Here is a 13,648-nt window from a genome sequence, read left to right on the forward strand (position 1 = left end):
TCATACATCATCATGTTCGTACGCCTACGTAGGGATCTCTGAATAAATGTAATTATTTTGCAGAATTATGAGTAAAACTTGGCCCTGGAATGTCGGAAAGTGAACGCGAACGTGTGAGAAGAACACGAGGAATTTCGATTTTTGATTGTAAACTGTGACTTTTGAGTTAGCAAAAATCCGTGTGGGGTGTTGTGATAGTCGGGACCGAGAACTGAATGTTTGAAGGGATCGAGTTGTGTAATATTTGAATGAGCTCTCTGTCATAAACAATCCGTTTTGTAATCTATAATTCAAGAACAGTCTTAATCGGATTTATTATTGTTATTATACCGCCAACCGGTTTCAACCCGACGTAGGGGTCATCTTCAGGGCGTTTACACCATTGGTCGACTGCTGGTGGTGTCACTCTTGTCTACATAACGGCAGGAAACTATCAACAGTTCATCAATAGTTTTCTGCCGTTATGTAGACAGGAGTGACACCACTATTGATAAACTGACGATAGTTTCCTGCCGTTATGTAGACAGGAGTGACACTACCAGCAGTCGACCAATGGTGTAAACGCCCTGAAGATGACCCCTACGTCGGGTTGAAACCGGTTGGCGGTATTGTAACAATAATAAATGCGATTAAGACTGTTCTTGAATTATTGATTAATCATACTAATCGCTGCTTCTCTCCACAACCATATTGTCCAAAAATCGTTTTGTAATGTTCCTGGTAACAAGTTTGGTTAGACACCATAACCTGGCTATTACGAGTGATTGTATGTGAGCGTAGTAACTCTACCTTAAGATTAGCACTGGCTGGGCCGAGTTCTTGTATGAAACCAGTGACAATGTACTGAAGACTTCACTCACGTACTATGTATCACTTTAAAAAAAGAAGCTCGGCAGTTCTGAAACTAGCAAACATTACAAGTTCGTTTGTGTGGTCATCGTTTGTTGCACTTTCTAGACACTGAGAGAGCGACTGGCGCGACTTTTCCAGACGAGATAAACTGTCCGTTTTCTAAAAGGACAAATAGGAGACGCGTGTGGGCCGGAATGCAAGAGAGGAAATTCTGCACAAGGAGAGTAGACTACTCTGCCAGGTGAACAATAATATCGCCGTTGCAATTAAACCAAAACAACAGTGCGCGTACAGGCTAAAGTAAATAAAGTTTTTTGATTGTGATGCTCGCTGATCCAATCGACAATGCCCTGGGAGTATTTAAAAAGTAAGACAATTACTTATCACTGCTAGTAACTGGAGTAGACTAGCATTAGTCATAAAAGGCTCCTACGTAGTACACTGAGGCGACAAAAGTCATGCGATGCCTCCTAATATCATATCGGACCCCCTTCTGCCTGGCGTAGTTCACCAACTAGAAGGGGCACGAACTCAACAAGCAGAGGGTGGCGCACGAAATGTGTTACCGATCGTTTGTTTCACAATTTACGACGCACATTACATATCCCGCTGGGATCTCTACAGCAGTACCAGCAGAGCGTCGAAAAACAAATGAGCTACGAAATGACGTGTAATTCACGGTACTGCCGCTAGGAGACTAGTAAGCAGCAATGGCTGACAATGGAAGACTGACGACACAGCAACGATCGGCAATTGTGTTACTTTTTCATGAAACGAAAAGCCTTGTTGTGACTCAGAGGCGTTTTCGACGACAGTTTAACACACGATGGGTTCCTTGCAAGAAGACCATGGACAGGTTGTACGATAAATTTGTACAGGAAGGAACTGTATTGGAAGCGAAGCGACCTCGGCCTAAGCCTGTTTGTTCGCCGGAGAATACTGAAGCGGTACGAGTTGCTGTACAGAGAAGTCCCAGGAAATCATGTAGAAAGGCAGCAGTGCAACTGGGAATATCCAGACGCTCCGTTCAACGCATTTTAAAAGTGACTTCCATATGTACCCATACAAGATGACCTGTGCACAGAAGCTCACTGAAGAACACAAGCAGCAGAGACTACTGTTTGCTCAGTGGGCGGAGGACAGGGAAGAAACTCTCAACAACGTTTGGTTTTCAGACGAGGCACATTTTCATTTAGAGGGTGTGGTTAACAAACAAAGTGTACGCTTTTGGGCCACTGAAAACCCACAAGGGCTTCATGAACGACAACATTATGCTCCGAGGATTACAGCGTGGGCAACAATTTCCAGTCACGGACTTATTGGACCCTTTTTCTTCGAAGAAACTGTGAACAGCGAGCGTTATTTGAGCATGCTTCGCAGTAGCTTCATTCCATAGCTTCTTGCTACTGCCTTGCCCTTCAACACGCAGTGGTTGATGCAAGATTGAGTAGGGCCACATAGTGCAAACACGAGCATTTCTACATGTGGATCATTTCACTCAGGTTTCCAGGTCGCTTCAATGACGGACAACATTGGCCCCCCAGTAGTCCAGACCTCAATCCATGTGACTTTTTTCTTTGGGGATACCTAAAGGAAAAAATTTGCCCGAAACGTCCACGTGATTTAATGGAGCTCAGAAGACTTATTCTTCAAGCTTGCAGTGAAATTACATGTGCCGTAGGGTAATCACTAACTTCAGTGTTCGTTTGAAGGAAGTTATGAAACGAAATGGTGAACTATTGAGCATGTGCTGACTTAGAACATATCTCCATGGACAGCTCTTCATTGTAGTGTATGTTCCTTTCAGATTGTATTGACAATAAAGTTTACATTCAAAAACAAAAGGGTAACACATTTCGTGCGCCACCCTGTAGCTGGAAGTCCCTTGCAGAAACAATGAGCCGTGCTACCTCTATACCTGTCCGTACTGTTGCCAGTGCAGCACTCTCTGCAAAAACTGACTTCTCGATTATGTCTCATGAATGGGATTCATGCCATGTGATCTGGGTGGCCAAATCATTCGCTGGAATTGTCCAGAACGTTCTTCAAACTAATCACGAATAATTGTGGCCCGGTGACAAGTTTTGGAACATGAAGTCTATGAATGGCGAAAAATGGTCTCCTAGTACTCAAACATAACCATTTCCAGTTAGATCGGTTCTGTTGGGCCGCAGAACCCAGTCAGTTCCATATAAACACAGCTCACACCACTATGGAGCCACCACCAACTTGCATCTACATCTACATCTACATCTACATCTACATCTACATGATTACTCTGCAATTGACATTTAAGCGCTTGGCAGAGGGTTCATCGAACCACAATCATACTATCTCCCTACCATTCCACTCCCGAACAGCGCGCGGGAAAAACGAACACCTAAACCTTTCTGTTCGAGCTCTGATTTCTCTTATTTTATTTTGATGATCATTCCTACCTATGTAGGTTGGGCTCAACGAAATATTTTCGCATTCGGAAGAGAAAGTTGGTGACTGAAATTTCGTAAATAGATCTCGCCGCTACGAAAAACGTCTTTGCTTTAATGACTTCCATCCCAACTCGCGTCTCATATCTGCCACACTCTCTCCCCTATTACGTGATAATACAAAACGAGCTGCCCTTTTTTGCACCCTTTCGATGTCCTCCGTCAATCCCACCTGATAAGGATCCCACACCGCGCAGCAATATTCTAACAGAGGACGAACGAGTGTAGTGTAACCTGTCCCTTTAGTGGACTTGTTGCATCTTCTAATTGTCCTGCCAATGAAACGCAATCTTCTACATCTACATCTACATCCATACTCCGCAAGCCACCTGACGGTGTGTGGTGGAGGGTACCCTGAGTACCTCTATCGGTTCTCCCTTCTATTCCAGTCTCGTATTGTTCGTGGAAAGAAGGATTGTCGGTATGCTTCTGTGTGGGCTCTAATCTCTCTGATTTTATCCTCATGGTCTCTTCGCGAGATATACGTAGGAGGGAGCAATATACTGCTTGACTCTTCGGTGAAGGTATGTTCTCGAAACTTTAACAAAAGCCCTTACAGAGGTACTGAGCGTCTCTCCTGCAGAGTCTTCCACTGGAGTTTATCTATCATCTCCGTAACGCATTCGCAATTACTAAATACCTTCGGCTCGCCTTCCCCACAATATTATCTATGTGGTCTTTCCAACTGAAGTTGTTCGTAATTTTAACACCCAGGTACTTAGTTGAATTGACAGCGTTGAGAATTGTACTATTTATCGAGTAATCGAATTCCAACGGATTTCTTTTGGAACTCATGTGGATCACCTCACACTTTTCGTTATTTAGCGTCAACTGCCACATGTCACACCATACAGCAATCTTTTCTAAATCGCTTTGCAACTGATACTGGTCTTCGGTTGACCTTACTAGACGGTAAATTAGAGCATCATCTGCGAACAACCTAAGAGAACTGCTCAGATTGTCACCCAGGTCATTTATATAGATCAGGAACAGCAGAGGTCCCAGGACGCTTCCCTGGGGAACACCTGATATCACTTCAGTTTTACTCGATGATTTGCCGTCTATTACTACGAACTGCAACCTTCCTGACAGGAAATCACGAATCCAGTCGCACAACTGAGACGATACCCCGTAGGCCACAGTGCCTTGTTGACAACTTGCGTCGGTGGCATCGTGGGTCCTACGCCGTGGTCGTACCTTACCATCATCTCTTACCGACTGAAGTCGGCACTGACCAGGCCACGGTTTTCCAGTGGTCTAGGGTGCAACCGATATGGTTATGATGGTAGAAGAGGGGCTGCAGGCGATGTCGTGCAGCAAAGGCAATCGCATTGGTTGTGTGCTGCCATAGCTCATTAACGCAAAATTTCGGCCCATTGTCTTACGTCCCACACTGATTTCTGGGCTATTTCACACAGTGCTGCTTATCTGTAAGCACTGACAACTCTACGCAGAAGGCACGGCTCTCGATCGTTAAGTGAAGGTCGTCGGCCACTGCGTTGCCCGTGGTGAGAGGTAATGCTGAAATTTGGTACTCTCGGCGCACTCTTGACGCTGTGGATCTAGAAATATTGAATACCCTAACCATTTCCAAAATGGAATGTCCCATGCGTTTAGCTCCGACAATGATTCGGCGTTCAAAGTGTGGTGTCATTGCCAGTCACCACACTTGCTAGGTGGTAGCCTTTAAATCGGCCGCGGTCCGTTAGTATACGTCGGACGCGCGTGTCGCCACTTTCAGTGATTGCAGACCGAGCGCCGCCAAACGGCAGGGCTAGTCTACAGAGACTCCCTAGCACTCGGCCCAGTTGTACAGCCGACTTTGCTAGCGATGGTTCACTGTCTACATACCCTCTCATTTGCAGAGACGACAGTTTAGCATAGCCTTCAGCTACGTCATTTGCTACGACCTAGCAAGGCGCCATATTCAGTTACTATAAGTATTCCGAACAGATAATATTGTGAATCATGTACCGTCAAGAGCGACGTTCATCATTAATGGATTAAAGTTATCAAACCAATTACGTCCGCTTTCTGAATTCTAATTCCTTGTCATGTTCCAGACCTCACATCAGTATAGTTCTTCCCTTCTCACGCCAGCCTGCGTGAGCTAAAACGCTTGCATTTCGGCCTCCTCTAGTAACATGGTGTTGGCGCTTCGGCAAACACAACACAAAGTCTGTTAATTACCGTCGTGCGGCCATCATCACGTCGGAAACCTTTACACACGAATTACTTGAGTCCGCCAGTCGATTGCCCTTTTATACCTTGTGTAGGCGATACTACCGCCATCTGTATATGTGCATATTGCCATCCCACGACTTTTGTCACCTGAGAGTATACTTATCAGAAGTGCCCCGCAGTAACCATTTCTGCCTGTTGATGCATGACTCATTCGTTACACTTCCCTACTCCCTGATTTTCGATATTTTGGAGTATTTCGTCGTAATTTTATGTAACAAAAATCTCGATATACAGGGTGATTATTATTAAAGTTAAGCTTTCAAAACGCTGTAGAAATAACACCACTGGCCAGAATGACGTCAAACTGCAACGGAATATTATCGGAGAAGAGGGAAAATATATGACAGAAGAAAAAAAATAGTGTGAAAATTGATCAATTGATGGCGCTGGATTTGTCAGAATACGTAAATGAAAACACCTGGCATGTTTTTTTTTTTCTTTCTTCTTTATTGAATTTCAATTCCCCCCAAAGGGGGCGGGCTGGCAGCAGCTTAGTATGCCGCTCTGCAGCCTACAGATTTTGTGACAAAGATCAAGAGAACAAATAATAAAAAACAGGCGATAAAATCGGAGACTTAAAGAGTAACATGGCGAAAAGAAATCGTGGAACTTAAAACAATCAACAGAGGGATGATGATGCTAATAAAAATACATACGAAGCAGACAGGGAAAACAATAGACAGACAATTAAAAAACACGGCGACAGTCTGGATTCTGTTCGCAAAATACATAAAATTCACACCTAGCGACAGCATGGTTTCTCTTCGCAACACGAGAAAGACAAACAACACTGAATAGTCACTGGAACACTGCACTAAAAAGTTGGCAAATGTGACGTACCACAGTCGAGAGCAGGTGGGGGGAAACTGGACAGAAGATGGGAAAACAAAAAAGGGGGGAAAGGAGAGTAAGAGCGAAGGGGGGAACCGGGAAAGGAGCTGATGGAGGATGAGGACCCATAAGAGGGGTGGGGGGCAGACGTGACAGGGAGTGGGGTAGGCAGAGGAGGGGAATACAAAAGGACTGGGGGGGAGAAGGGAGGTAGGGAGAGGTTTAGTGGGGAGAAAACAGGACGGAAGGGGGGGGCGGGGAAGAGGGAGCCAAGGGAAAGGACGGAGGAAAGGAGGGGGAGTGAGGATCAGAGTTGATAGGAAGGATAAATGGAGGGAGAGAGGGCATCGTCCGGGAGGGGGAGTTGACGGAAGCCACCTTTGGAAAGGAGATGGAGGGTGTAGAGATGGAGGGTAGGGGGGACACAACGGTGAAGACGTGGCAGGGGGCAGGGATGGGAGAGGAGAGGAGCAACCAGGGGGTGAGGGGGTTCAAGACGGCGGGAGGTGTAGAGGATGCGGATATGTTCGAGGAATAGGAGCAGATGGGGGAAAGGAATGAGATCGTAGAGGATCCGCGTGGGGGACGGGAGGCGGATACGGAAGGCGAGGCGGAGTGCATGACGCTCAAGGATCTGGAGGGACTGATAGAATTTTGGGGGGGGGGGCAGATATCCAGGCAGGACTGGCATAACAGAGGATGGGACGGATTAAGGATTTGTAGGTGTGGAGGATGGTAGAGGGGTGCAACCCCCATGTCCGGCCAGAGAGGAGTTTGAAGAGTCGGAGGCGGTTGTGGGCTTTGGATTGGATGGAGCGGAGATGAGGTATCCAGGTGAGGTGACGGTCAATGGTGAGGCCAAGGTAGGTGAGGGTGGGGGTGACCTGGCATGCGCACGAACCAGTGATGTTGGTATAAACACACCGGGTACGCGGCTTTTCCTCCTTTCGCGTCTGCGACGTTCGCTATGACTGTCTCAACGCAGGATCGCGCTCTGCTTGTAAAGGTGTGTTATAAGAATGATGACTGTGCGTACGTCGCTCTGCAGAAGTAACGGACACTGAAGGGTTTGAAAAACGCATTGATCCGATGACTGCCGTGGGTCTGGAGAAAATTCTAAAAGACGGGTTATTTTGGTGTGCAACCTGATAGGGGGAGGAAACGAATTGATTCGACGTCAGTGACAGCAGTGGCTACAGCAATGCAGGAGGAGACGACCGCTGATGTGCAAACGTTTAGTCCACGGAGAATTGCTCGAACATTGGACATACACGTGAGCACAGTGCAAAGAATCCTACGAAGCATGCTTCTTTGCTATCCATTCAAAATTAGCTACGTGCACTAGTTGCTTCCCGTTGACCTGCGAGCAACAGATACCTTTGCTTTAGAATTTCTTGCTCGCATGGAAATGGACAATGACTGGCCGTGGAAGATTTTGTGCACAGACGATGCCCAATTCCATCTGACGGAATATGTCAGTACACAGAATTGTCGAATATGGGCAACGGAAAATCTACACGCAAGTCAGCCAGTACCACTTCCTCCTGAAAAGGTCACTGTTTGGTGCGAGTTTACGGCATCATTTATCATGCGGCCATATTTTTTCGAAGAGACAGGTGCTTCCGGTCCTGTTACCTGTACCGTCACTGGTAAGAGCTATGAGTGTCTTTAGCGCAACCACGTCATCCAGCTCTCCGACAGCGTGGATATGTGGACGGGATCATTTTTATGCAAGGTGGCGCACCTCCACACATTGCAAATCCAGCTAAGCAGCTGCTGAAGCGCCATTTCGGAAATGCTAGAATTATCAGCCGAAATTTCCCTACAGCCTGGCCGTCCCGATCACCTGATCTTAGTCCGTGTGACTTCTGGCTGTGGGGCTATCCGTTTGCAAACTTAGCAGCATTGAAAGCACGCATTGCACAGCACGTTCTGGACGTGGCCCCAGAAACATTTAGATAAGTTCTAGAACATGCTGTTCCTAGATTTTCGCTTGTTGCAGAAAACGATAGACAGCATATTGAACGTGTTTTGCGCCAGTCACGCGGAAATTTTAATTCCATTTGATTTTGATTGATGCTTTTTATGCGGTTTTTGGCGCCAGGACAATTAAAAACGGATGTGAGTGATGCTTTTTATGCGGTTTTTAGCGTCAGGGCTATTAAAAACCCATTTTTCCCATCTCATGTGATATGACCTTGCCGTGGTGGATGGGTTAAATAACGTTGTACGGCCATGCACACTAGCACAGTTCATTTAACAGCAAACGTCAAACTTAGGCATTGTTGTATGGTTCATTTGTCATTTGTAGTCGACCACTGTTAAATTATGATGCTTACAGTGCCATCTGTTGCTGCATTTTGTAACTATTTATTTTTCTTCTGCCATACGTTTTTCCCCTACCCCGACAATATTTCGTTGCAATTTGTCGTCATTCAGACCAGAGACGTTATTTATACAGCGGTTTGAAAGTTTAATTGTAATCACCCTGTATATAACGAAATATCCTGACTGACTAACTGACTAACTGACTTATCATTGCCCAGCCCAAACCGCTAAGGACAGAAGATTGAAATTTGGAGAAGATGTTGATCTTGTACTGTAGACCACTTGAAAAGTGGTTTAATAGTGACCTTCTCCCAAAAAACTTTTCATGCCCGATTTCACCCCCTTTTGGGTGGAATTCCGAAAAATCCTTTAAGAAAGGAGAACGTCACTATTAAACCACTTTTCAAGTTAGAATTACGAAGTTTGGTAATTGGTTTCTCGGTCAGAAACAAAGAAATTCGTGTTTCAGAGTTCTTGGAAATTTAACCCCTTTAAGGGGAAATAGTGGCAGAATTTTTTAAAAAATAAATCGTTATTGAACAAGTACTAAAGCATTTTTTAAGCCACATCTATGAAAATGGGTATTTGACTTCTCGGTTGCACAGAAAAGAACAGGCTGAAATTGTAGAAAAATTCATCCTAATGGGGGTGAAATAGGGGCTGAAATGTTTTATGAAAATATCTCATTAGGAAAGCATTTTTAAAGCTAAGTCTATGAATCCATTAATTTGACTTTTTCGTTAGAAATAAAAAATGACGTGTTTCAGTGGTTTTCGAAATTTAGCCCCTAAGGGGGTGAAACAGGGCCTGACTGATCCACTACCTCATCATCGCACAGCCCAAAACTGCTGAGGTTGAAATTTTGAGAGGCTGTTGATCTTATACTGTAGGCATCGCATAGTAAGGTATTGTTCGAAATTCCACTGCTAAGGGGGTGAAGTAGGGGCTAAAAGGTTTTCTGAAAACACGTCGCTATTAAGGCAATTTTGAAGTTAGAAATACGACAGTTGTGTTAGGTTCCCTTGCCAGAATTTTTTTTTTTTTCGAGAAAACACGCTTCATCATTTCTGGAAATTCAACCAGTAAAGGAGTACAATAGTGGATGAAAGTTTGTCTTGAAAATAAGTTATTAAAGTACTACTATAGCGTTTTTAAAGCTACATCTATGAAAAGTGGTATTGGACTTCTCGGCTGGAAGTAAAAACGTACATGTTTCAGTCTGTTAAGAAATTCAACCCTTAAGGGGTGAAGTACAGGTTGAAAATTTTTATGAAAGTATTTCTTTATATTAAAATACTTTTAAAGCTAAATCTACGAAAATTTGTACCTGACTTCTAAAGAAATATGTGTTAGGAAATGCAAGTTTCTATGGAAATATCACCAGAAGAACTCAACAGGGAGGGTTAACAAAGAGCTGCGACCCCAGCTAACAGAATCGTTTCTGGTCCGAAGTACATTCGGAAATGACCATGCTTCTATGGCCTTAATCAGCATGAAAAGTTTAGAAGATATTGCAGTTTGTTAACAACATAAAAACTCGATTAAAAAGCACAAAAAGACATCTGTGCAAACCATACAGTGTAGAAGGCGCTGAGCTAGTGCAGAATAAATCTGACATACCTGAGGTCCCTTGGTGACTATTTCTCCAGGCTGGTTAGGTCCCAGAACGCGCGAGGTTTCCACGTCGACGACTTTGACGCTGGTGTTGGGTAAGGGCTTACCCACAGTCGTCTGCTTCTTGGTCGTCCTCTCAGAGTTGAGCACACACGGGGCCGCTTCTGTCAGGCCGTAGGCTGCCTCCAGCACACACAAAACAGACATTACAAACACACAAGCCTGGTATTCGTATGGGAGTGCAATATCCAAGCAAGACAAAAAAAGGTAATCCAGGAGAAAGGAAGAATAATGCGAAATGGAGGAAGACCTGTGGAGGATCTACGATTGGTCCACGCACTGGCAGCTGAGAGCGAAAGTAAATAAATGCAACCCACTCCGATAACAGGCGAAGAGATATTTTTTATATTAGCGAGTGAAGAAAACCCATGAAGTCACGATCGCACATGACATCTTTTTTATTTGGATGCGTTACTAGTTTCGGCTGACAGTCGAGCCATCTTCAGATCACAAAACCTTGATTAGTTTGGTGTCATTACTGCTTATCACATTGTTGAAATCTTTCTTAAATGTAAGACGTTACGGCAAAGTATATATGATCATCTGTGTTACGACATGACGTAAATACTGATTGTGTCATTTATGAAGTTTTAACGGCATAGCATCTTTGGTAAGACGATGTCTTTTACATGTAAACATTTTAGTGAATAGTTCCACATACAAATATTGTTCTTTTTTTTCACTGCCATTTCTCGGCATTAATGTGCACTTCCAGTTTTACGACCATCGTTCAGTGACACTGGTCAAGATGATGAAAAGCTGCATGGATGTTGTCATTTCAAGGAAGATTTTATTGATGTGTGAAGCCGTAATGGCACCAACACTAATGAAGAATATTTTATGATCTGAGGATGACTAGACTGTTAGCCGAAACTAGTAATCCATTCGAATAAAGAAGATATCACGTGCGATCTTGATTTCGTGAGTTTTCAGTCCCTCACACAAGTAAAAAATTTACAACAAATCGCAGATCCCTGTTTGACAATGTTAGCATACTTGGGTTTGTTACTGTTCGATTACGTTATTGGTGAAAATTCACCAAAAACAGTTGTTGTTGTTGTGGTCTTCAGTCCTGAGACTGGTTTGATGCAGCTCTCCATGCTACTCTATCCTGTGCAAGCTTCTTCATCTCCCAGTATCTACTGCAACCTACATCCTTCTGAATCTGCTTAGTGTATTCATCTCTTGATCTCCCTCTACGATTTTTACCCTCCACACTGCCCTCCAATGCTAAATTTGTGATCCCTTGATGCCTCAAAACATGTCCTACCAAACGATCCCTTCTTCTAGTCAAGTTGTGCCACAAACTTCTCTTCTCCCCAATCCTATTCAATACCTCCTCATTAGTTACGTGATCTACCCACCTTATCTTCAGCATTCTTCTGTAGCACCACATTTCGAAAGCTTCTATTCTCTTCTTGTCCAAACTAGTTATCGTCCATGTTTCACTTCCATACATGGCTACACTCCATACAAATACTTTCAGAAACGACTTCCTGACACTTAAATCTATACTCGATGTTAACAAATTCCTCTTCTTGAGAAACGCTTTCCTTGCTATTGCCAGTCTACATTTTATACCCTCTCTACTTCGACCATCATCGGTTATTTTACTCCCTAAATAGCAAAACTCCCTTACTACTTTAAGTGTCTCAATTCCTAATCTAATTCCCTCAGCATCACCCGACTTAATTTGACTACATTCCATTATCCTCGTTTTGCTTTTGTTGATGTTCATCTTATATCCTCCTTTCAAGACACTGTCCATTCCGTTCAACTGCTCTTCCAAGTCCTTTGCTGTCTCTGACAGAATTACAATGTCATCGGCGAACCTCAAAGTTTTTACTTCTTCTCCATGAATTTTAATACCTACTCCGAATTTTTCTTTTGTTTCCTTTACTGCTTGCTCAATATACAGATTGAATAACATCGGGGAGAGGCTACAACCCTGTCTTACTCCTTTCCCAACCACTGCTTCCCTTTCATGCCCCTCGACTCTTATAACTGCCATCTGGCTTCTGTACAAACTGTAAATAGCCTTTCGCTCCCTGTATTTTACTCCTGCCACCTTCAGAATTTGAAAGAGAGTATTCCAGTCAACATTGTCAAAAGCTTTCTCTAAGTCTACAAATGCTAGAAATGTAGGTTTGCCTTTCCTTAATCTTTCTTCTAAGATAAGTCGTAAGGTCAGTATTGCCTCACGTGTTCCAACATTTCTACGGAATCCAAACTGATCTTCCCCGAGGTCGGCTTCTACCAGTTTTTCCATTCGTCTGTAAAGAACTCGCGTTAGTATTTTGCAGCTGTGACTTATTAAACTGATAGTTCGGTAATTTTCACATCTGTCAACATCTGCTTTCTTTGGGATTGGAATTATTATATTATTCTTGAAGTCTGAGGGTATTTCGCCTGTCTCATACATCGTGCTCACCAGATGGTAGAGTTTTTTCATGTCTGGCTCTCCCGAGGGCATCAGTAGTTCAAATGGAATGTTGTCTACTCCCGGGGCCTTGTTTCGACTCAGGTCTTTCAGTGCTCTGTCAGACTCTTCACGCAGTATCTTATCTCCCATTTCGTCTTCATCTACATCCTCTTCCATTTCCATAATATTGTCCTCAAGTACATCGCCCTTGTATAAACCCTCTATATACTCCTTCCACCTTTCTGCCTTCCCTTCTTTGCTTAGAACTGGGTTGCCATCTGAGCTCTTGATATTCATACAAGTGGTTCTCTTCTCTCCAAAGGTCTCTTTAATTTTCCTGTAGGCAGTATCCATCTTACCCCTAGTGAGACAAGCCTCTACATACTTACATTTGTCCTCTAGCCATCCCTGCTTAGCCATTTTGCACTTCCTGTCGATATCATTTTTGAGACGTTTGTATTCCTTTTTGCCTGCTTCATTTACTGCATTTTTATATTTTCTCCTTTCATCAATTAAATTCAATATTTCTTCTGTTACCCAAGGATTTCTATTAGCCCTCGTCTTTTTACCTATTTGATCCTCTGCTGCCTTCACTACTTCGTCCCCAAAAACAGTAACTGTCGCAAAGTACCCAGGAGGCATCCTAGAGCGGAATGACGATATAAGACAAACTGCAGGAAAACTGGTGACAAACTGACATTCACTGGAAGATTCCTAAGGAAATGCAGTGTGTCCGAGGAGGAATGGGTTCTTCGTTCAGACATTTGTATTCAAGATAATGAAACAAAATTTATTTCATAGGTTGACTCTT

The 13,648-nt window shown here is 43.8% G+C and overlaps 1 protein-coding gene across 4 annotated transcripts in view; it reads right to left on the reverse strand.

Moving 5' to 3' along the window:
* LOC126106401 (uncharacterized) overlaps positions 1-13,648 on the reverse strand; it is a 294,375-nt gene that overhangs the window by 46,108 nt on the left and 234,619 nt on the right. For all 4 annotated transcript variants that reach the window (XM_049912671.1, XM_049912669.1, XM_049912672.1 and 1 more), the window contains exon 8: positions 10,362-10,534. In XM_049912671.1, coding sequence (XP_049768628.1) covers positions 10,362-10,534 — 173 coding nt within the window. The remainder of the gene's footprint in view (positions 1-10,361; positions 10,535-13,648) is intronic.

This window comes from Schistocerca cancellata, chromosome 10 (genome assembly GCF_023864275.1).
Source record: "Schistocerca cancellata isolate TAMUIC-IGC-003103 chromosome 10, iqSchCanc2.1, whole genome shotgun sequence".
Lineage (NCBI taxonomy): Eukaryota > Metazoa > Arthropoda > Insecta > Orthoptera > Acrididae > Schistocerca > Schistocerca cancellata.